Source organism: Haliaeetus leucocephalus, unplaced genomic scaffold (genome assembly GCF_000737465.1).
Source record: "Haliaeetus leucocephalus isolate CR32 unplaced genomic scaffold, Haliaeetus_leucocephalus-4.0 Scaffold984, whole genome shotgun sequence".
NCBI lineage: Eukaryota > Metazoa > Chordata > Aves > Accipitriformes > Accipitridae > Haliaeetus > Haliaeetus leucocephalus.
Window position 1 is genome coordinate 2,557,206 of NW_010973420.1, and position 25,933 is coordinate 2,583,138.

The 25,933-nt window shown below is 36.7% G+C and overlaps 1 protein-coding gene across 2 annotated transcripts in view; it reads right to left on the reverse strand.

Annotated features, from left to right (window-relative positions):
- SYN2 (synapsin II) overlaps positions 1-25,933 on the reverse strand; it is a 186,922-nt gene that overhangs the window by 4,076 nt on the left and 156,913 nt on the right. For both annotated transcript variants that reach the window (XM_010584436.1, XM_010584437.1), the window contains exon 11: positions 15,158-15,307. In XM_010584436.1, coding sequence (XP_010582738.1) covers positions 15,158-15,307 — 150 coding nt within the window. The remainder of the gene's footprint in view (positions 1-15,157; positions 15,308-25,933) is intronic.

Here is a 25,933-nt window from a genome sequence, read left to right on the forward strand (position 1 = left end):
GTGGGGTAGCGTGACACATGCGTGGAGTGTGCCCTTAAAGGAAAAGTGTAAGTACTGGGGCTTAAGGACGTCCAAGAGTTTCTTTCTGGAGGACCAAACAGATCATGTGACTTTTGTTAGAAAGCATGCATAATATTTTACAAGGAACATGACTACGATTGCCGTGTGATAGACTTCCTAGCCTTACAAAGGGCCATAAACCAATCTGTACGGTTCTCTGCAGCAGCAGAGGATGACTAGGGAGGATATCAGTGTTGCCATTTTTCTACTAAAACAAAAGTAAAAGCTTATATAGGTAAAGCTCATCTTTTGTTTAGAAAGTGAAAACACAGGCTGGCAGTTTAAATTCACATCTACTTCAATGTTAAAACAACATCTGCGCGGCCTCTGTCTCCTCCATGCCTTGAGGCTGAAGCAAATCTGCCATTTGTTCTTGCGCTGAAACAGTCTTGGGTTTTATCACACACACCACCTAACTGACTTGACGCGACAACATCAGTACTTATGCAATCTGCATATCTCTCCATCTTACAAAGAAATTATTTTATCCTAAATTAAGCTTTCAATAAACCTTATAGAAGCTTGCTAATCCTTACCTCAACTGTTCTGAAAGTTTAGAGCCTTTGTGCATTTTCTGTTGAAAATGTATTTCCCCCTCTCTAGTCACTGACTGCAGCTGTCCTGATTTTACCACCCACACATCCTTTTTTTCACCAGATATCACCTGGTGCTTCCAGGAACCTCACCCACACTCCAGGCCAATCACATGGTTATATTACTTTTGCTAATTAGCCAACCCACCCAGGCTGACCCAAAAAGACTAATTAGCATTACATTCCTAATTGAGAAATCTTACTCATGGTTTTTCAATGGTCTGTAGTAATCCAGTCCTTTTCAAGAGTCTTTCTTTCAGACAGTCAGAAACCTTGATACTTTATATTAAAGACAGGCTTTGAACCAGTCTTGTTTGCTGTCCTGAGCCAAGGCCTTTAATAAAATCCAGGCTTCTTCTAAAACACCAGTTGTTGGCAAATTAACTACAGACTGTTACTTCTCACCTCTCCAAGGTGGTGTGCCAATGTAATTGTAAGAGCTGCTAACTCCTTATAGGCAACACAGTCTCTCTGAACAGAGATGCTGGACTAGACCTGTCCTGCAGATGTATTCACCCCTCTTGTTCTTTTTTTTTTTCCCTTTGTTGCCCAGCCTAGAAGCTCACCCTCCTACCACTTTCTTTTAGTACAAACATGTTTTCCTGTACTGCAGTTCTGATCTACAAACCTGCCTATTGCTTAGTTCAAACATTGCAGGAATCAAGAATTAGAATGCAGCATATATCATGGAAAATGGCCCTGAACAGATTCTCATTTGGATGCTCAGGGCTAAAGAGCAAAATTAGTAGTACAGAAGCTAGAAACGACAGTGTTTAGTATGGTTCAGGATTACCTAAGTGAGGTGTGGTAACCGCTGTCGTAAGGAGCCCTTTCGGTTTTCATTTTATGGAACACAACTTTCTTATCACTTCCAAATTCCCCAAAGAGAAGGGACTGCTGATGTTGATAGTAACATTATCTAGAACTGCTTATAGAATCTCTCCCGTTCAAAGGGGATTTACTGTTTATAAAACTATTATAAAAAAATACAACTTTACTTGTGGAAACCTCTAAGCCGCATGAATACTGCAAGTATACTATAGTGATTTCTCAACTCTGGGTATACCAATTGATGCTTTCGTTGCATAATGCTCTTTAAGAATATTGGCTAAGTTAATTATAGCCAGAGCAGAAACCCCACTACCTGACTGGAAGGTAGATGTCTCTAGATGTCTCTGTAGCACTTCCTTCCTTTCCACGCTTACCTGAAACAGTCTCCTTAGAATTTTAGGGGTAGAACTGGAGGAAAGAACTGTTTGTTCTTCAAAGCATGTTGTATTAGAATTTGATCAGTGGTATTACTTCTTCTTCTACCTTGTATATTTATATAAATGCAGACTAGATTCATATATACTTGAATTTTGAATAGTCTGAAGAATGTTGAAATGGGTGGGAGCAAAAGCAGCAACTTGGCAGGGAAATAGCCCTTGGGCAAAAGAGATGCTAAACTGAGTCCCAGCAAAAATTGATTTTGATTTGGCTGAGTTTAAGGATTTTGTGAACTATAGTTGGAGCACGTATGGTTGGTTTTGGATTTCGTTTGGTTTTCTTTGTAATGCAATGATAGAAGCTTTTTATAGGTATTTCAATATCTGAAAGGAAAGCCATGTTTTTCAGGTCAAGCAGTAGAGGGATCAACTGAGAATTGCCAAAATATGAGCTGAGTTAGATCTCATAAAGGAACAAGAATAAATAGCAAAACAATTAAGTAACAGGAGAACTAAGAAAAATGTGATTGCTAAGAAGAGAGGTAATTGGGATAATTTAAGTAGGGTGTCAACAGTAAATGAATGTTTGAAGTGTCATGGATTATGATAAATACAGGAGCAAGGGCAAGGCGGCAGGTGGGATAAAAACTAAAAATGAGATGGAGGTAAAAATCAAAGATCTTCCTTGGCTCATATTGGTCAGAGCAGTTATTCTTCATCTTGGAAGTCAAAACTAGCTGGCTCATGAAATACAGAATTCCATACCAGATATTTCTAACAATTGGAAATGCACAAATTACACTGGAGAAGGTTAAGCACTAACGCTACAGGAATTACATTGTGGGTAAGGAAGTGGCTGCTGAGGAGATAGGCAGTTATTGAAAAAAAAACCTAATGGGAAGGATATAACTGGGATGTGGAACTCAAGTAGAATTTTCATTAATTAAGGTGGCACAAAAAATTAGGTGTGTGCTAATAAAACCTGTAGATGATACAGAGCTGGAAGACTACAGGACCAAAATATCCTAAAGAAAGAATGAAATTGATGAGTGAGGTTTAAAAACAAAAAGAAAAAAGAAACTTAAATGCAATGTCCAAAATAATTTATTTATGGACTAATAACATGTATCTGTCAGAAATGCAGAGCTCACTAACTGAAATCTAATGGGAAAGATTTGTGCAGTGAAAAAACCAAAATCTTATCACACCTTCAGTGAAGTGCTGGGCATGAAGCTGTATATCATTTACATCACCTCTGCTCAAGAAAGATGAATGTAAGCTGATCTGGCGCTGAAAAGTGCTATTAAACTGACCAGGCAGATGGAAGAGTCTATACCTACAGCATTTGGAAGAACATGTCTTGCTTAGTTTAGCAAAACAAAGGCCTGAATGCAGTACAGTTGCTTTTTATAAATATATTGTACTGGTAAAGAACTAGGCAGAAAACCAGCTAGACTAAAGGACAATGCAAACCAGGAAACGGGTATAAACTGAATAAAACTGGGCTGGAAATAAGTACATATTGTATAATTTAGCAAAGCAGTGAGATCTTGAAGTGGCTTTCTGATATGGAGCATCCAAAAATAAGAAACTCCTTAACACCTTCTTGCTTACTGCTTTATGCATTTGATGTGTAGTGAGTATGGCAGGGGCACCTGCCCGTTGCTGGTTCAGATCTTACCCTGTTTCGGGTGAATCTGGCATAGGTGATGTATCTGCTTCACTGTGTTGCCACTGTCACTGAATAGGACTACAGAGGTTTTGCTATTTATTGTATTATATATTCCCTGTGGACTGAGAAAGGCAGCGCAACAGGCCTAGTTACAGTGGCAAGGCACACCTTAAAAAGAAGCCACCTTCACTTTGTCTAGTGCAAAGGGGGCAGCTAGAGGAGAGTTGGCTCCTGCTTTTTACAGTTTTTTGGAGTACCAGTATTCAGTCTTGCCCTTCTCCACTGAGGAAATCTGTATGGAAAAGATACTCTCAGCAAAATTGGTGCCAGCCTAGTTTCTTCATGTTGAAGTTGTGATAAAGAATTCAAAAATTTAGAGCAGCTGTTGTTATTGCTCAACCAACTTTGCAGGCTACCCGTGCAAAACCCGTTAAGATCTTCCTCTGAATGGGAAGGGAAGTGACTGCTAAGAGCAGAAAACAAGATATACAGCATAATTTTTACTTGGAATAGTATTTACAAAATGCACTGAAGCGGTTTTTTTTTTTAAATATCAAAAAGTATTCTAACTTAGATTTTATAGACTAACTGTTTTCAGTTGCTAGATAACTAATCACTTCCTAAGGAATAGTTTCCTTGTTGAATATTTTTACACAGTCTTAAAAATGAGTGCCCTAGTATGGACTCACTGCTTTTAGAAGGTACACTCCAGTATCTTCCGAGACACTGAAAGAGGTGACCTCCCATTTTCCATTCCAGCCCTATTTTCTATTATTCTACTGAACAAAAATAATCCCACCCTCCAAAGAGATGAGTTTTCTAGAGAAAAAGTAGCATGTCGACTTATTAGGGAAACAGAATTTCTAAAGCAGCATCTCTTGTTGAAGTTAGATGGTCCCCTTCCATAGCCAATCAATAATTCTAACAGACAAGGAGGCAGTCTTATTTTATTGCAGCTCTTGCTTAAAGAAGCCAGATTTCAACTTCTGTTTTTGAAAAGGGAACACTAAAAGCATGCAGTTGCACAGCAGCTTGCAGGCAGTTTCTTCCAGTGAAAAAATTGCTCCCCATAGACAAGGAAGGAATGTGGGCTATGTGATAGGAGAGAGCTCCCCCTGCATGCTAAAGCAGCGGAGACTAAAATGTGTATGTATGCATGTTTCTACCAGAGGAAGAGATCTGTAAGTTAGATAGACAGGCAAGTGAAAGTGGTACAATGTATCTAGAAGACTGTCCAGTTACCGGAGAGTTAAACTTCCTTACACCTTTCTTAGTGTACATAGATACCTCTATATACATAGAGGATAAGGTACCCCTTGGGGCTTGATAGTGTCAAAATCCTGTGCTGTTGTTTGAAGTTGTAAGGAAGGTTTTGAACCTTGAACCCAGGGACTTTGACCCTGGCTGATGCTACGCTGTATCTGCTCCTCCAGTCTTAAAAAAAAAAAAAAAAAAAAAAAAAAAAAAAAAAAAAAGGCAGATTTTTTTTTTTTTTTAAATGGGATGGCAAGTGATTCTTGCACGAACAGGCAGAGATTAAGATCTGCAGAACTTCACCTTGAGCCACAAAGATCCATCATTACTGGATCTGTTCAGAATTGAAGTTTATGCTTTGAAACAAGAGAGTCTGGAAAAAAGATGGTGGAGCTAACTCAAGTCCAGTCTTATAACCCCATTTTATCTTAATACAGAACAGTGGAGTGGGAGAACGCATGGAAAAGAGGTGGTGCGCTGAGCAAAACACTTGAGCTCTCCCCCAGACAATAGCAACGTTCAGAACTCTAGTATATGAACAAAGTGTAAGACCTCTCTGTCAGTGGTTGCATGTGCTTCTCTTCTTGCTCCTCCTGGTGCAGCACAAGTACACAGCCACACAGAGGAGGTATTGGTGGTTGGTCTGAACTCCGACAAGCTTCCTGAGTCTCTCCTAGGAGTTGAGAGATACTGGGAAATGATATAGAAGCAGCTGAAGACAAACTTGCTCTACTGGCAGCTAGCCAGACGGAGCACTGATCCACCACCAGATTAGTGTCTGCAGTTGCCTCTTTTTTTCTATGGACAAATCAAGAATATATAAAAATGAGCAGCTCTGTTTCGGATTTTTCCATAATTTCTCTTGGTGCTTATCCTTGTTTAAAAATTTTAACACATATTTAGCACACGGTCCTTATTCAAAATAAACTGTGGCAATGACTGCTGGGGAGAGGGACAGAATCCTTGCAAGTTAAACATGGAGTAAAGCCAAACAGCTTTGCTTAACGGGTTATGATTTAAAGGTCAGAGAAATCAAATAAAAAAGTCAAGTGGAGACAGAGAATGATAACAAAAAAGGTAGAGGGGAAACACCCACCACAGTGCGGAAGGGAAAGGAGACCAAGGAAAGCCTCAAAAAAAAAAGATATTTCTATTAGGTTCAGCTTAAATAAATGAAATCAGAGAGCAAAAATAGATGTAAAATAAGATAAAATAAAAAACCTAAAGGATGTTATATGATAGTAATTATAGCACTACGAGAAAACAGAGAGATCTAACTTAGACTCTCCTTTTCTATTTATGTATGTGGCAGCTCTTACCTGTTCTATAGTGATGGGATTACTGGTTTCCTTGTTCTAATTTTGAAAAGGCTCTATAATGGAATGAGGACATTTTTTGAAGTCTCCCCCAAAATGCCTGTGGGACGGAAAAGCTATTTCTCACAGCAGTCTACTAAGAACATATAGGCTACTCTATAGTGGTGGGCTAATGACTACTTAAAAAATTAAATATTTTCTTTGTTCTTGAGGGTAGTCACCATGGAGTTTCAGAATTCTCAAAGAAAATGTCTGCTTCTGCCAATACAATAGGCAGATAGTGAGATGATCAGAAGATCATCTGGAGGAAGATTAAAAAGTTAACAAAAGCATAATTTTGTTGTGTGAATGAAGACAAAAAGAGAACAGTATTGTTATTATGTTTAAAATAAATGGGGAAAGTGTCTATTAACTAGTAATACTTGTTATGTTTTTCAGTTTTAGCTAGCATTTTGTTGCCTTCCATATTATAAAATTATTAGCACTAAGGCTAAAGCACTATATCCTACAGACAATTGAAGTCATCCTAATCATCCTGGCCCTGAAGCTTAGCTCTCTTGGTTTGCCTGTGGGGCTTTTTCCTTTGGGCTTCTCTTCTAACGAGTACTTTTGTGAGCAACTCTTTCTCTCATCAAGCTTTGCTCAGCTTGTCTGCAGGGATCATGTATTTTTCTAGGTACACTGATGGTGATAAGCATTCAATGTAGAGTATTCAGAAATAAAAAAAACTATCAGGCCACATCCTGAAACCTTTTATTTAATTTGGACAAATTTCTGTTGATGTCAGTGGAAATTTTGACCAAATAATCCTAAACCTTTAATATATGCCCCATAGTATATTCTCTCTTACAGTCTACACGTCATCAGATCCCTTTAAAAAGGGCATTGTAAAGGCACACTTGTTTAGTTCTTGGCACATTATCTCAAAACAAGCTAAGATAAGTATGTACTAGTGTTTTGATTTAATCATCCTCATTTAATAGATACACTTGCAGCTAACAACCAAGAGTGTTTATGCAGACATTTATCACTAGGAAAGATCCAGCAAGCTATTTACCTGTTACTTCTGTTCACAAGTGAGACTAAATAACCAGCAGAATTGAGCAATACATACATACATCCCTTAATAATTACTCCATCTACTGGTATAGGATCTCAATAAGTATTTTAAAATAGGTTATCTTAACTCTCATGACCAATTTGTTAGTAAAATCTCTGGTTAACATTTGTATGTTGTGTCCCACTGTTTTTCAATTACTGTCAATACTAAAATCTTAGGTTTTACTTTCCTGCATGAACTTTGTTTTTAATATATTACAGTACCCAAATGCCAAGTTCAAATGCTTAAAATAAATCAAGCTTTGTGTAATGAAATAGTGGTTGGTTTAAATATATGGACATCCTTCATCCAGCAGTTAAAGTCTGAGTCTCTGCCTCTGTTGTGATCTCTGTCACTTATATGAAGAACACAGTATCTGCCCTGAATAGGTGTCTTTTTCAAAGATGGACAAGATATCCTTGGTGTAGTAAAATATATGCTATCATTTTATACTTGTGATAAATAAACTTGACTCTTGTAAATTTAGCTGGAATGAAGTGTGCCTCAAATGTGGCCTTTTACCAGGATGTGGTGAGCTCAGGGTCCATACATGTTTATTTTCTTCTGCTTTTCTTAATTCCATACATTTATATTAGGATCTAAAAGGGTAACAGCTGTTTTTCTTATATTTTCACAAACATAAAATAAAGGATAAAAAAACCTTTGGTTAAAATAAGCATCTCCTCTTTCAAACATACACAGCTAAACATTGTATGTATATATACGCTTATATATATGTACACATTAAGGCTGTACATCAAAATATATTCCATATTAACATAATGAAAATAAATGAAATAAATATATTACAACAGCATGATGAGAAATTTTCGAATAGGGAGCATTTAGTATTTGTAAAATGTATACCAAATTTCTTGTTTAATGTGACCCAGCTTCTGTAATACGATGTAATACGTTGTAATACTAAATAATACATAACTTAATACCCGTTCTCCCACAAGCGAAGAAGCCACAAGATGTCGCTCGGATTCAGAGAACCAACACCCACTGCTGGAAAGGGGTCAATACCTTCAGGATTCAAAAAATCATTTCAACATGGCAGTTTTAAGAATGGCTTTTGACTTATATAACTTTTAAAAGGTATTCTGTTTTGTGTTCTGTGATGTCTATATGTCCCAGCAATACTTTTCATCGTTCCTTATGAGTTTTCATTACAATGTTTTAGATTCTCTGCCAATATCTTTAAGAAGGCATCTTGCTGCTGCCTGACTAATTTTCCTTTAAGTCACAACAATAACTCAATAAAAATTCTAATATCAAAAGTAATTTGCTTACTAGGGACTATGACTTAAAAGAACTTTCAGGCAGATGGACAGTGTAAGTGGTAAAGAATAACTACTAAGATGTTTGTAGTCATTGATGGCTGTCAAAGTGCATACAAACTTTCTGAATGAACAGAAAAAACCTTAATGATTGCTAATGTAGACTACAGAATATGCTCAATTAGTATCTACACAGATATACTACTTGTTTATTGACAAGCTGTATTGCTCTGTTTATGTATTTAGAGTAACCTGATGTAAGAATTTGGAAAAGTGAACAATTGAAGAGGCATATAGTAAAATCCTGTCCAGACTTTTTCCAGGGTGTCTGTACTCCCTTGCCCTAGGCAGAGAGAAAGTCAGGCTAATCTCTTGAGTATATTTAGGATCTGGGCTTCTATCAGATGTTATTCCACAAATCTGGGTACGTCAGCTTTATGGTCATATGATGCCATAGCTGCCATTTATCCCCTATTTAAATATCTTCCTAAGAGAAAGAAATGCAGCACATATGGTTTTAGGGGTCATTAGATCATTTAGCAACCTTCTTAAGGCAAGCTGTTCTTAAATTACTCCTGCTGTCTGTTAGTATAGATCTAATTACACCAGGGAGTGATTTGCTTTGCACCAGTTCAGCAGGATCATCAGATAGTAATACTGAAACTCTGTATTTACCCTCATTCATGCAGAATGATTTAGTGGGGTCTTTTAATTTGTTTATTTTTTAGGCAGTCTTTCCTTTCAGACTTAAGGAAGAAAAATATGTTCCTGCAAGTAAGTGCCAAGGGACTGTGACAGAAAGAAAATTCTTAGTGGTAATGTTACTTGGTGGTATGAACATGGCCTGGCTAATGCAAGTAGATTTTGCATTAGGAGTCTGAAGGACAATACAAAGCTGTAGCAAACCTACAAATTGTGGCCCTGTTCCTCTTCCCCCAGTCAATGTTTATACTTCAGGTGACCTTCTATGAGACTGTGTGAAGGAGAAAGTCATTTAGAGATAAGGTCCACACCTCAAATTGAGTGCAGAGAAGTTTACTTCTCTTAATAAGCAGACTAATACTAAATTCTAGATTTCCATATAAGTCCGTGATGGGATCCTTCCCAATTAAGTGCACTCTCCTTCAGTTAAGATCAAATCAAGTAACTGTATTGTCTGGCCATCATAAAAGCTTCAGTGATTTGAAACAAATTGCTGCTCATCATAACAGTTTGCTTTAAAAAAAAAGTAAATCCAACAGATGGAAGGTAATAGAACTGTGACTGCTCTTATGGAAGCCCAAGAATAGGTAATTTGATAACGGTTTGTTTTTCTTTCTGGAGGTAATACTTTTTGTTATTTACACTATGTTCACATTTGGTTCAGTTTTCTCTCTGAACACAGAAAAATAAAACTGGAGAAAACTGCTTGGTTCTAGTCAAATCATATAAGGAGTCAGGGGATGAAGAATGAATAAGATAAAGAGAAAAATAGGAAAAATGGAAATAAATCAAACCAGATCTCTAAATAGCTGAAGATAGTAAGGGCTCCTTGACCCCAGCCTCTACTGAACTTAATGTAATTGTACTGAACTTCCCTGTGGGTGAAGAGTGAAGAAGGTATTAAAACATTTTAGAAAAGAGTGTTAAGAAGTGAAACACTTCAGGTTCTGCTATTCTAGTCTCAAAATAATTAATGTACTGTCCTTTTTACTTCTGCGTCATTTAGTGGTTTATTATTGGTGTGCCACTCCTTTCTTTTAAATCAAACAGAACCAGGATATAGCTGGGAATTCTGTGCTCTTTGTGATGTTATGGATATTGTGTTTCTGGTGCACCAATTTCTTCCATTAAGGATAATAAATTCCTTGTTCTTTTGTGGATAATGCAACATGGTCTCAACAGAGCTGGATTGAAATAACATTTTCCTAATATGATTTTCCTTAGCTTCAACTGCTAACATGACTGTAAACATTTGCATTTTACGGTAATACTCATGCACAATGTAATATTCTACACAGAATTTAGTTCATCACAATTCATATCATGACTTGATGTGCTGCTTTCAACAGATGTTTTACTATTATTGTTTCATATACAAATGCTGCTACAGAAACAAGCATAAAATAGCCTGCACTGAGCAACCACCTGCAGAGTTTTGCAAATCGAGACAGCAGAAGTTTCGGCAGTGATCTTTCCTATCAACAGATGGAGACAGAGATAATTGATTCCACTGGGTAGAACACTTCAGTGGGTAGCTTAACCTACCGGATTGGTTTTTAGGAAAGATTTGAAAAAGGCTTCTCAAAAGATCTGTCAAAAATATTCAAAGAGGTTGCAAAAGGTGGAAATTTAGATTTCCATCATTTTATTGCCTGCAAGTAGAGCAAGTTTGTCTCATGGAAAACTTCTATTAAAATCATATTCCTCGATCAAGTTCTATTATATATTTTCATCATGGTTGTGAGTAAAACAAGCTGTCATGTTTGTAAATTAAATAGAAACAACTTAATTTTTGGAAAGAGTTTTTTGACCATATGTAGTTATATCAGATAGAACTTCTCTGAGTCCAGGGACTCTTGCTTTTCTTTGTAGTGCAAAGACTTGTAAAGTAGCTGATAAGAGCAAAACTGGCAAGCTTTGAATCCTGTAATCAAGAATACTTTCTATCCCAATACAGTTCAATCATGCTGTCAAAGGTATGCAGTAAGCTGTAGCCTGGGACCACAAGAGAAAAGCATGAGACACAGTTTGTTGGCTGCAGCCAGTCAGGTGGCGTGAGCTGCAACACACAGAGCTGCAACACGTAGCTTTTCTCCTTCACAGATCCTCTGCCATTCTGTGTACCTGAAAAACTTGTTAGAGAGCCTCTGGAATTTGCTCCTCCTGGCACTCTGACAGAGAACTTTCTTGGCCTTCAGAACATATTGCAAGGCCAATCATTTCCATCAAGATTTGGCTGCATAGCTCTAAACAAAGACTTATTTTCCTAATCATTGATTTGTTCTCTGATGGATAGTTAATTGGAACAGTACTGACCACTGCGGGCATTTATAAATTGAAGCATTCTTTTATGTACGATGCACCCAATGCCACAGTAGGGGGTAGATTGTAAATAACTTTTTAAAACCCACGCAGATAATAAGGGAATTCAAAACATGGCACATCTATAGCTGTACTATTGACTATAAACTTCATGTAAAAGCAGAAGTAGCAAAACACACAAATTTGCTCTTTGATATTTATATCACTTTGGTTTCTAAGACCACGCATACATATGCATATAGTTGATTTGGGATAAATTACTGGCTTTGCATTTTATGTGACCTGTTGAAACATGCAGTATCCCCCTGCCCCGCAAATGAATGGACTGTATTTCTCAAGAATAGGAAATAATTTCTCAAATTAGAAAAGGAGAAGACTGTTCAAAGATGAAAGGGACAGCTTGTTTTAACAGACTGATTTTATTCTTCAGGAGACAACCCAGCTAAAAATTAACTACACATGAGCAGATACCTGTTTTAAATACTACAGATCTGTTTCATGATTTTCCCTTGAAGCTGGGAAGATTAATGGGTATTTGCAAATAGTATCTTCTGTAGAAATTCAGATCCCCTTTGTCTGTCCTAAACTGGTGGATAATGTATCAAGGCAAATTTTAAGGAAGCAGAGTCTTATTAACTTGAGAGGAAAACTAATAAATGTTGCAAATATTCTGAAGAGATATCTCTGATTTTGGCCAACTGCAATCCATAGTTTAAGGATAGGATAAGGAAAAGAAGATTAATGTTGAATAACATCCTGTTGCCATTAGCAAAGGCTGAATTCTTCAGTAACCTAAACTAAGTGAAATCCAATAGAAGTTCAGCAGCTAGCCAGCAAATATGAGCTTTGGATTAATCCAAAACTTTTTGTTTAAGAGGAAAAAACCCTTTTCATGGACACGATGAGTGACAGTAATGACTGAGGAATTTAGGAACTTGCTTAAAATGTTCCTTGTATCCTATTTTCATTCTGGACTTATGTAGGCAGTTTTTCTTTGGAAATGAATAAAAAACTTCATTTACATACAACAGATAACCAGTTTCTTTGGATGACACCAGTAACCATAAACATTCGTCCTCCCTCGTCTTCTTTAAAATCCAGGGAAGCATGTCTACCCAAGACCTTACTTTTTTTTTTTCCCCAAAATGTGAAATATGAAATGCTCTAAATGACTGTGAATCTATTAATGTTACAATCATGCCTATTACTGTTTTAAATTTTGATTTATGTTGAATTGTATGCTCTGGGCAACTGTAAATTTGACTCTTTTCTTCATTTTAATATACGGCTAATTTACTAGTCCTAAAAGAAACTGTATTTTGGCATAAGGTGATTTATTTTTTTCCCTTCCTTGTCGTTCTTTTTCAGTGCCCTTTACAATGGACTTGAGTCACGTTGGATGGAAACTTCTCCATTGTATGTGGTTCCGTGGTTGAAACAATTTTGTGCTTAGTTTCAAGTGGCTGTAATATAAATAGAAGCCACACCACTTTTTTATGTGGGATGGTGTATTTTTATAACTTAAAGCATGATGATATATTTGAAGAACAAATTAGTCATTCTGCCTCAAGAACTAGTCTGTCTGAGGTATGCCACAAAATTGTTTTCAAATTGTTTACCTGGTGTGGAGCCTACTGGGAGTAAAAATAGATTCTTGATTTAGGCTTGGTAATTCCTGTATTACAGTTTGGCTTATTCTGTTGCTTAACTGATTACCATGGAGCTGCTCTGGTACAGAGCAGCAGTACAGTCCTTAATAGTTTATTGTCAGATGTATTGTTACATTTATTCCTTCAGTATATTAAAAGAAGTATGTGAAAGCTGCAGCTGATAATGCTGCTCTTGATCAGACCTGCTGCCTAGCTATGAAGACACAATAGATGCTATTTAGCATTTATGTAGCACTTTTCAAAGAATCACAGAATGGTAGAATGGTTTTGGTTAGAACAGACCTTTTACATATCTAGTCCAACCCCTCCTGCCACGGGCAGGGACATCTTTCATGAGATCAGGTTGCTCAAAGCCCTGTCCAACTTGACCTTGAGCACTTCCAGTGACAGGGCATCCACAACCTCTCTGGACAACCTGTTCAAGTTTCTTACTACCCTCATCGTGAATAATTTATTCCTTAGATCCATTCTAAATCTACCCTCTTTCAGTTTAAAACCATTACCCCTTGCCCTGTCACTACAGGCCTTAGTAAAAAGTCCTTCTCCATCTTTCTTAGAAGCCCCTTTTAAGTATTGAAAGGCCACAATAATGTCTCCCTGGAGCCTTCTCTTCTCCAGGTTGAACAACCCCAACACTCAGCTTTTTTTCATAGGAGAGCTGTTCCAACCCTTTGATCATTTTCATGGCCTCCTCTGGACCTGCTCTAACAGGCCCATGCCTTTCTTGTACTGGGGACTCCAGAGCTGGATGCAGTACTCTAGGTAAGGTCTCACGAGAGCAGACCTGCTAGCCATGCTTCTTTTGATGCAGCTCAGGATATGGTTGGCTTTCCGGGCTGCAAGTGTATATTGCTCACTCATATCGAATATTTCATCCACTAGTATCCCCAAGTCCTCTCTGCAGGGCAGCTCTCAATCCATTCATCACCCGGTCTGTACTGATATTGGGGGACTGCTGTGACCCAAGTGCAGGACCCTGCCATCCAGGTCCCTCTGGACGGCATCCCCTCCCTCTAGGGTGTTGACTGCACCACTCAGCTTGGTGTCATCTGCAAACCTGCTGAGGGTACGCTCAATGCCACTACGTATGTCATTAATGAAGATATTAAACAGTATTGGTCTCAGTACAGATCCTTGAAGGACACCACTTGTTACTGGTTTCCATTTCAACATTGAGCCGTTGACTGTAACTCTGGATGCGGCTATCCAGCCAATTCCTTATCCATTTAATAGTCCACCCATCAAATCCATATCTCTCCAATTTAGAGGCAAAACTTTTATGTTCTTAGAGACTTTTACAAAAATACCACACTCTCAGAAGTTATTTAAAGGATCACTAAAATAAACTTCAAATTTTGTAAGCATGGAAATGGAAACACAAAGATGATTTGCAAAGTCTGAAAGGTAGCAAGACCAGGGGCAGAATTCTGCATCCCCACACTTTAAGTATCAAGCCATGTAAGATAAAACGAGTGAAACACATCCATTTGCAACCTTTGACACAAATTTACTAGTATGCTAAACATATTTCAAGAGTTTCCTAGATTTGAAAGGTACTTTTGTGAATTGCAGCACATAAAAAAAGATTTTCATGTAATTCATTTTGCACAAGAACAAGAACTATTATCTTTATTCTTTCTGACATCCTCAGGGGGGCAAAGACTGTCTATGACAGTGCTTCTTATTATTTCCGTGATATTTTATACAGATGTAACTGAAGGGAGGCAATACAAAGCCTGGTAATTCACTGACTCCACAGTTATCAGTTTACTGGTAGAACCACACCAACACCTGGACTACTCAATTATATCTGGAGATAATCTCATTTGAATATGAAAAACCTCTAAAACATGTTGATAAATTCTTGAATTCTTGTAGTTCAGGGTATGTCTACAGAGTTTTCCAGCCAAATCCTTTGAGGAAAACTTTGAGCTTAAAATTATAGAATAAGATTATTCTACAAGCAGAAGTTTCCTACCTGAGGCTGCTGAGTGGCAGTGGGTCTCTGAGGAGATGGTATAGGAGTTTTGGACAACATTTGGTTCATTTTGCTTACAACTAGATCAGTTATATGTTGCCTGTCTTCAGTCTGATGCTCACCAATCAGAGGCATTGCACAGTCCATGACCTGTAAAATAAAACAATACATCAGCTATTGATATGGCACCAAAGTAAACTTATTCCACATCTGTGTAGAATGTCAGGTCCTCTAGTTACATAATTGTTTTTAACAAAAGTCAAACCAGATCTGTAGAAATGATATGTTGTATCACAAAAAAGCCCGAGTGCAGGATATGTGTCAGCAGAGCAAGAGAACAGCAACTTTACAATGTCATTCCTTTCTAATCTTCAAGCAACATACAGGTTCAGTATGATACTTGGGCATACACTCTCTGGGGAACATGACGCCTGTGAAAAGCACACAGCAGATACGGAAAATGAGGTTTCTTAGGGTATTCAGTGGTCTGCCGAAAAACTGAAGTAATTGTCTGCACTTCTGTGTAAGCTACATTTCTGAAGTTTTTTCTTTCTTATGTGTTTTTGTGGCTTATACCATGTTCACCAGCTGAATTAGAACGTGGAAATGCGAAAAAAACTTCAGCTTCTGAGCTATTTGTTGGATTTCTGCTAGGGAAGGCTGGATCCTTATTGATTAATGAAAAATTTTAAATAAGACCTTATTATTCATATCGTTTTTGAAAAGTAGTGCTGCTGCAGTGCAGCTGATGCAAAAAGAAGTAAGAATTTCTACAAAGAAAGCAGGACATCAGAGAAGCAAATAAAAATGTGCACCTTTCCATTCTAAATGTGGCAGGTTAATAGTGTTCAGCAATTATTTAATTCAGCTATTCAGATAAATAAAACTAATACTGAATTCAGTTCACTTCAGTGGGTTATAAGTATTTGTTATTTCTACACAATATTTTTTATTTCTATGCAATATTTGTTATTTCTACAGTGTATCTATTTTTGGCACGTCTGTGTTTGGTTCAGGGGAAACAAAAGCGTAACATAATAACCCCAACTGTTATTCACAATGGCACTGGACATTCTTATTTCAACAATAAAAGGATTTAATTCACTTTTGAAAAACTGCAATCCTTTTTCAATATGTATCAAGGCCATTCAGAAAAAGGTGAAGGCATGTCACCTGCAGCCCTGCATTCTGGTGTTTCTCATAGGTATGGATCACAAGTGACTGAGGCCTACAGTACAAACAATAGTATTGTAAATAATATTACCTAAGCTTGAGGATTTTCAAAATATGGTAAGTGCTATAGAAATTCTTACTGAGGCTGACAAAGACTACTTTGTTCTAATAATGAGATTAGTTTGAAGCCCAAAAGCATTTACATTATTCTTCTGTTTGTTCATTTACAAGAGACACTGGCATTGTGCGTTGGCAACCAAAATGTTGGCAACACTTGTTCTGGGATTTTCAGATCTAGGATGTCTCCTCTAAGCTTCCTCACAGCTAAAAGGCTTTAAAATGACCCCAAAGTAAACAATGAAATAATATTTGAAGTCCAGAGCAAATGTTTCATAAGAAATGAATGAATGTTTTTCCACTCTTGGGCCACATCAACAGTATTGAAGAAATGCTTAATAATTACACAGAAAGTTTCTATAAAATTTACCATATTTTTTAACAAACATATTTTTAAGTGGAACATAACCGATGTTTTTAATTAATTGAGAGAAATGTATTGAACTGACATGAGTTGATATTTCTGAATGGGTAAATGTAGTCTTGCTGGTTGTGTGGCTCTTGAAATACAAAATTTTTGTGGATTTACTTTAGTATTAAGTTCTGCTGAGTTATCGCTATTTCTTAAAATTGTTGTAATGCTTAAAGATCCACTTCATTTTATGATGAGCTGCTGCTTGGAAGAGTAATATGCATAGCACCTGCAGGGAGGAAGCAACCATGTGTGCCAGATACTTTGGCCAGGACTTTAAAGTGTTAATAATGACTGAATGTTAGAATGTCTTGATGTCAGTGTGAAGGACATTGGATGTTTGGTTGTCCACTGCAAAACATCTGATTTTCAGAGAGGGAGTTATGTTCGTGGTCTAAAAATCTGCCCCCCCCTGAAGTTAATTACATTAATGACAGTTATTCTTGAAAATATCGTCCCTCTCGCTATCAGGTGTATATTAACCTCTCTCTTACCCAACAACAGAAGCAACAGTTATAGGTTTCACAAGCGTGCAAAGAAAACCTCACTTTGTTTACCATCTGCTTACATTAAAAAAATCATTTGGAATGACTGTGAAACAAATTGCCTAAAATAACGTTCTGCCAAAGGATTAGACAGTATTAAGATCTGGAGGAGTGGGTTCTGACTGAATTTCTATTTTTAAATGGTTCTATAACTGCAAGTTTACATATAAACTTGCTTTAGGAGATATTGCCATGTTCTTTACCAGAACATGTGGGACAAGTGTAGTTCTATGGCTAAGGCTAAAAAAACAAAGCCTTGGAGCATTGCTCAAAACTTCATGTCCACTTCAGTAGAGAAGATCTTACATTTCTTGAAGACAGTATTTTCAAGCATAGCTGCCCTATTGACATACTGAGGCAGTTGCAAACACATATGGCATTGAAAAACAGAGCCATTTGCCCTTGACAATCTTTTGTCACTTGGACAGGTTTTGACATTGTTAAAAATCCTTTTGTTCCTTGCCATACTTGAACAAATATTGCTGGCCAAAGATATGCCGAACCTAACACCGAACAAGTACTGAGTCATGGCAACTCTTGAATGATGGTAAGCTATAATGTGTTGAAGTACAAAGATAGCAGCCAAAGTGTTAAAAAGAGAAAGTAAGGCATCAGATTATCAAGAAAACTACTGGTCCCAAAGTGAAATCTCACTAAATAGTTGAGTGAGTAAAAGATTACCAAGGCTTAAAAGCAGTTCAGTCGCAGGACACTGTTCAGTTTAATAACCGATTATTAAGGACCTGAGAGGCAATGTGGGTGGGTAGAAGTCATGGGTGGCAGGAGGCTGAAGGGGCTCTTACCACTTGCATTGCTGAGAGGGAATGGCTCGACTGTCCAGAGCAGAGCATTTACACCATGCATTGCTTGGGGCTGCTAAGAAGATGCTTCGCTTCCCTCTCTGTGTTATTGCTGTTGTGACTCTCAAGGATAGACTTTAACACTACTAAGAGAGCACTTCTGCTATTCCTTGGAAAAGAAGCTAAGATCAAGGTGAATACTTTACAAGGTGGGTTTTGTCGTCTTTCTCTTTTTTCTTTTCTTTAAGAAAATGCAGTCTATTTTCCTTCCTAGTAAGATAATTAAAGACAGTCATCAGGAATCAGTAATGTTTTATATAACTGTATCTTAAGAATTAAAAATATTTTGGGTAACACTAAAAGTTTTTAAAACTTGTGAGTGACTAACAGGAATGTCACGCTGGCATTTCCCCCACTTTAGAGGACTTGACAAAGTTTAAACATACACAAAGCATCCTGTTTATAAATAGTCTATTTACAGCCTGCACTAGTTTTAAAATATCATTTAATAACAGCCAGGGTTTTTTTTAGTACCTAGTTCAGCTATTTAAAATATTGGAGTTTCCCACTAAGAGGATTTCATAGAAAAAAGACATCTGTAATTTATAAAATCAAGTATGTTACTTTTGCAGATGCCAACAAAAACATGGGTCACTATGAATTACAGTCACTTAATTCATATTGTTTCTGTTTTTCATTTATATGTATTTCAGTAACCAATTCTATGGGATGAATTTCTCTTATCACCCAGAAACCATACTCTGAAATGCACTTAACACATCTTTATATTAAACTATAAGAGACTGACTGTATATATTAGCAGTAGTAACAGAAACTACAGCAGCATGTTTAAGTCATCACAATACTGTGACAAAACAAACCACTGACCTTTCAGTGATATGACCTTCTAGTGAATTAGTCTGTGCCCTCCGCTGCTAGTGTGGATAAGGCAAATATTTGAAATTTGGGCTACAAGACTGAGACTGGCAAGAAAGAGAAGAGAAATGTTGTTTAACTCTGATGGATATGAAAGGAAACGGGACGAGATTAATAAAGGAGCCAGTGCAATTATAAGATACCAGTAATTGCAAAGGGATCATCGTGTGTGAAGGAGAAACTACTTGGACTGCCATTGCCCAGACATAGTTATCCATTACCTAATATGTTTACCACCAAAGGATTAAGAAAGATCTCTTGCTTGGAGCTTCATGAAGACCCAGCCCAAATGGTGCTGGGAAAGACAGAGTTGTGGAGCTTAAAAGAAGGGCAAAAGTGAAGAACTCTGTTGATACAGTGGAAGAAAAAGGTGTTTGTCAGGATGCTGAAATACAAGAGGAATATGAAGGAACAGATAGAGGCCTTGCAAGTCAGAATTGCACAAGTAGTCTGACAGAATAATGATACATGGATTTCGTATAGAAAGAGACCTATGAATTACAGGAGATATGATAAGTGGTAAGTGCAGAGGGAGGAGGAATTAATTTCATTGCAAATCAGGGTAATTTTAAAGGTCCATGCTTGAGAGTGTGAGGACTGAGAAAAAACATTTACTTTGGTCTGTGAATAAGAGAAGCTGGATTGTGTCGTTGCTATGTTATGCATGAGTTATTCTTATGTGTTATTTTTGTGGGACCTGGATGTCTCCAGTTGTGGCAAAAATTTTGACTGTAAAGGCAGAGGCTGATACAGATTTTAATTTAAGAGTTCTAATTATGGAGAAAGTAATTGAAATTAACAAAACCTAATAGTTTGAAGAGGTCATTTAAGACTGAATGGGACGTAAGAAGAGACGGTGTGATTTCTGAGAAGTAAGGGAGTGACTGGATATGAAATAATCATGGGGCTTTCACTGAGGTCTGTATAGCAGATGGAGGAATAATCTGTAATTGGAAATGTAACCACACCTGAGAAGTCGGTAGGGGATAGTACAGCAGAAAATCAGTGGTGACTGCTAGGAAATTTTTACAGTCCCTCCTGCAGTGGGTGAGTAACAACATCTGCAGAAAAAGGACGAACAGCTGGGAAAGTGAAGCAAGCATTCCTAGATGAAGGATCCAGTGCCCACAGACAAATTTATATGGTCTTGTTTCAATCTGGAATGAAAAAAACCCAAACAAATGATTTCTATGTCCAATCAAAATTGCTGGATGAAGCTGAATTTGTATGATGCAAACTCATGCAAATGTAGTAGATTAAAAAAAGGTGTAAAAATATATAGAAAATGCAGTTAATATATCTGAGAAAAATTCAAGCACTTTGAAGAGAATATATGAGATTGGTTTAATCTATAAAATAACAATTAATTTACCATCAGAATGAATTTGACCTGTATTCACCACCCTATTAATAAAGTATGGTTCATTATGAACAAAAGAAAACATTAAGATGGTCACATCTAAGAAGTGCTATTGTTGCTAATTTAAAATTTTAAAAGTTACAGGTATTTTAACAATAGAGTAAACATAAATATTATGTGAAAAAAATATTAGTGAGTAGTTATTCTTAGGATGGAAACCAAAATATTCATGTTATTCCTTCAGGTCAATAATTATTGCTTCATTCAAATGAAAACTAGTGTCCTAGCAAAACAAATTCACCTCCTTCATTAACTATGTCACTAGATACACTTCTTTTACTTTTCTGTCTAAAAGAAGAGCTGATGTCATTATTTCTGGAATAGTATCTGGAAAATTTCAGTGGATTAATCTGTTACTTCCAAAATATAAAAAAAAGTCCGAGAAGAGTTCATTGAATAAATTGACTTTTTTCTATCACATGAAGCCCACGTATGAAGGAATATATTAATGAATTCAGCACTAATGCATCAGAAGCTTGGAAAAATCTTAATTAAAAAGGTTGGTTTTTTCTAGAATTGTATCTTCTTAGCCATTTCTTATTATGTTATATTAAGTCCTATTAGGAATAATTAAGTTGTATTAAATCCTATTAGGAAATGTAGGAATGCTCCTTGTTTTGGAAATATGAATCTTCACAGACAGATGTGGTCTTATTTATAACTTAGTTATATCACCAAAAGAGTAATTTTAGACTCCTACATGTTCAAAACTTCTTATAGTACCAGATCATAAATTATAAGAGACTTGTGACTTCATCAACTGTTACAGTTGGATTTAGTTCCCTTACTAACCTGAATAGAGGATATTCTTTAATGGATGGAAAGTCACTTAAGTTTGTAGAAAAATCATGGCCAGTATTATTTGCCACTCCTGCACATATTTATATGCCAAATCACCTAATTTAGAGATAAAGTTATGCTTCTAGGGAGTTTTAAAAAATCTGTTTATTTATAGGAGACTTATAGGAGACAATATTGGCAGACATGGTAAGAAATAAAACTTCTCCCTCTTTTTTCTTTTAGGAGAGGGTCTGAGCAACTTTGAAGTTAGTCATGCTTTGAGCAGAAAGTTGGACTAGGTGACCTCCAGGGGTCCCTGCCAATCTAAATATGTCTATGATTTGTGATACATCGCTTACAGGATATTACCAAATATTTCTAACAAAATATATTTGGTGCTGAATTTTGGAAATGTGTATGATTAAGATAGAAGAATAAGTAACCTTAGCTTCAGAGCACCTGGAAGTACAGTATCAGAGGCTTGTGCTCATTAAACTTGTGCCATAGTCAGTAACATAGCTCGGTCTGAACTGTAAATTGAATAGTATGGCTATCATTTCCTAGAAAGCACAACTTTAAGTAAAATTGTGCACAAATACTGCATGAGCTACATGTTTCTTCCACCTTTCCTCCCTTCTGATGGATTCCTTCATATACTTTAGCCAATATTATTCAGGACACTGACTATGGGAATACAGAAGTCTGTAAAAGACAGCATCCTTTGTGCTGGTGCTGGATCACTACACCTTATACAGTATACATACTCTGGAGTTGGTGGTATATTTCCTAGCAGTTCAGCAGACGCAGCACCTTCAGAAACAGTGTCTATTACACCAAGACTTAAAAAAAAAGTCAAAATCTGTTTCTTAATTCCTTATATTAGTTTACAGTGGCTGAAAATATTCTTTATGAAATCCAAACAGTTTGCATCTTTCTAGGATATAAACCACTTGGAAGCTAATTTTAATATAGCCTAGGGTAAAAATAAGCAAGTAGAAAAAAGACACCTGCAGCAGCCACCCACCCATTCAATTTTGAGCAAAATTTGGAAGACTGCCTGTGAGGCCACTTTAAAGGATTCTGTTACATTTGTTCTCTTTTTTCTGCATTCATCACCATGATATGAGCTTTTGTTTAGTTCCCCAGAGGTTTGGTTTTCCAAGAATGAATCATGAAAGATAATATTTAGTGGAGTCAGAAACATGAACAATGCTCAAGTATCTGTTCCTTCTAGTATTAAAAATTTTAAAAGGGAAAGATTAAAAGTCCTTCTTCTATTTAAGAAGTTAAAGTTTAATGGACCTTAATTTTATGTCTTATTAGCAAGAATTGGTGAGACAGTTAAAAAGCTGTATGTTGCAATGATGTGTTAATAAAATCCTTGTTTCTACAGCTTGTCTCTGGCATGATGATGCTTGGCAGCTGAGTATTCCAATTCAGGTGAAAAGAACAGACACTAAATGAATAGCTAAGATTGTTACACAAAATAATAACTTGGCCTTCCTCCTGACCAACCTGACAGCCCTTCCATTTAGCTAAGTGATTCTTCAATTAGTTCACTGCTCCCTAGTAGGAGTTTGGAGATAGTTCTTTGGAGTATAGAAGTAAAAGACAAGAAGAACCACAAGGTTCTTCTAGAGAAGGTAATTTCTTCCAGGAAACAACTTTTATAAAACCACGTTCTTTTAAAAGTCAAAGTTATCTCTTACAGCTCCCATCTAAGAAAACTGTAGAGAGCTTGTAGATTCACAGAAAAACAGAGGTTGTATAGTGTTTGAATAATATTATTACTTCAATATTTTGTCCTTCCTGTCTTCAGATAAATTGGTCTGGTTTTTTTTCCTGGAGATGAATAAGGTATCCCTTAACTGCATAGAAGAAGGCACAGATGGACATCTTCCAAAATTCCCCTGGGAGCAGCATTTATAGCAGTGTGGAAAGATGAATGGTACACTAAGAATGTATCCTTTTCATAATGTTTGAAAAATAATAGTAGTATTGGCTTCAGCTTGTTCAAATGACTAGAAATCTGTAGAGTAGCTGTAGAAATATGAAGATACTGATGCACAAACCAGCACTGGGGAACTGACCCAAATCTAGAACCCAAAGCTATGAAATGTGTGAAGCTGTACTTGCACTGCAATTTCTTGGGTTTTTATTACATTGAGACCTACTTGGTCAAAGGATCATGCCCATCCCACGAGAGAGACATCTTCAAGAAGCTAACAGTAGTAAAGATCTGTACATTTCTTTATTTCATAACAAGGTTTATGTATACAGAAATTAAGTGTCTAGAACTATACTTCAGTGTCACTAAACATCCTTAATTTTTTCTTCTTTCATTTTAGTTCTCTAATCCTTCCATATTATTCCTGAACAGGCATTACTCTACTTACACAGCAAGCACACTTTGCCTAACTTGAATGGCCATGAGGCTTTAAAATAAGTTATTTAAAAATTCTCATCCTTTTAATCAAATATATATAGAAGAGAAACTATTAGAGAAACTAAACCAGAAGAAAATACATTTACCCTCCTTGAAGAAGTGGGGCATGATGACTTGATCTAACATTAAGAACCAACACATTCTTACCTGCAATGTAAGCATACTGTACTAGATCATAGATAAAGAATCACTTTATAGTGGTGTTTTTTAAGAAGTACAGCTAGAACATTAGATTCATGAGACACAATGTTGTACTGATTCTCTAATATCAGCCACTGGTACAATTTGTTGCTGCATGGTTTCGGGGAATAAAAGAAAGCAGAATGTTAAACCAAGGAATGACAAAAGGACCATCACAAAGCAGTTGAAAGGCTACAACACCAAAATAATAAAATTATTGGTATAAGATAAAAAAGGAATGGAAAGGACAATATGAAATCAATTAGTAACCTTCCAGAAACAGTCATATAAGAAGTCATTTATATGTTATACTTTCTAACATTAGTTTAGAATGGATTTTTCTAAACAGATGAGTTGTTACATGTAATACTTACAACACTGTGGGTATTGTAAAAGTATTGTCTTGGATTATGCATGTCCTAAAGCTCTTCTTGAACACTTTTGTCAAAACATGTACTATGCACTAAGCAATTATTTCTGTAAAATGCTGCCCTCCCAGCCTTATTATAGAAAATCCCTCTGAAGTTAATTTCTGTCTAGAATGCTGAGTATATGAAGGATACTTTAGTAGAACTCGACCTTAATTCACATTCACTCTGAAGCCGGATGACATACATGTATCCTTTCCTATTGGTGGTTACACTGGTTGAATGTTCAAACTGAAGAATCAGGAAGATCATATTTGCATATATTATTTCATACATTAGGAAGTTTGTATGTTTCTTGTCAGATCATATCTGCAGAATTAAAGTGTCAGTAATACAGAAACATTTAGTTTTGTAGTAGGTGTACCAGTCATCATGAAAACATGAGAGCATAGGTTTCAGTATGGGACTGCAATTGGAGTGTAAACCCAGTATTTACGGGCTGGTTGTCCTGCTCAGCTACTGGTTCTTGATTGCAGCGTGTACGTGCTAGCTTTAATAACACATTTATCTTCCCATGTTGAAAGTACACAAAAGGCGAAAATTTCTCCTATACTCATGCAGACGGTCTTCTATTCTTCATTGTATCATAGAACTACACTGCAATAGCTGTTAAAATTATAGTGTAATAACTGTTGATGTAAGCTGGCTTTTTAGCAGCAAATGATGGTAAGTTTTACAGATGTTCTGTTGGATGTGAACTTTGCAAACAATTCTACATTTCAATGTCTTATGCAGATTCTAAATATTCCTGCTGATGAGCACTACCATCTTCCAAACAATTCAGCTGATTCTGTAGAACAGCAAGAATTATCACACTTCTAGCCTCTCTTTCTTTTAACTGCAACATCTATTATGTACACTACTTAAAATCCTCTATAAACCCAGTTCCTGATGTATCCTGCAGTTCTCAGAATTCTGTTTGCTTAAAAGTATGACTGTATCTGGCATGGAAAATTAGGGGATTTGTTCAGAAGCAGGAAGTGTGGTACTCTGTTGGTCCATTATATAATTTGCACTGGCTATTTCATTTCTAAAAACCTGCTCCCCCTTCTCCTCCTACCCACCAGACCTCCCAGGCCTGATGCAGACCTGACTTCAGCAGAAGCTGATGATGCTTGCTGGCTTTGCTAAAAAATTTGAAAAATTTTGCAGTATCAAAAAATGTGGAAACAGTTGAGTTCAGTGAATGAAGGTGAAGTGCTTTTAGTGCAACAGGAATTTGCTAACTGAGGAATGCAACAGAAGTGTCAGCTGTTAAAATAAAGGAGAAGCCTTCACTTCCATTGGAAGCAGAAAAGGTCCAACTATATTTGTACAGAAAGAGCAAGATTAAAAGAAAGTAGGGAATAAAAGATCGATAGGACAGGCTAAGTAGTGTAGCTTGATGCCAATCATTTCTCAGACTAGCTTTAGCTACAGTGTTTAAGAAACAGCATTGTTTTATGTCTGAAACATCTAGTTCTTACAAGAATATACTTGTTAAGTGCAATCCTACTCTCAGTTTTGTGTCTTTTTGCACGCAATCTTTCAGTTTTTAAC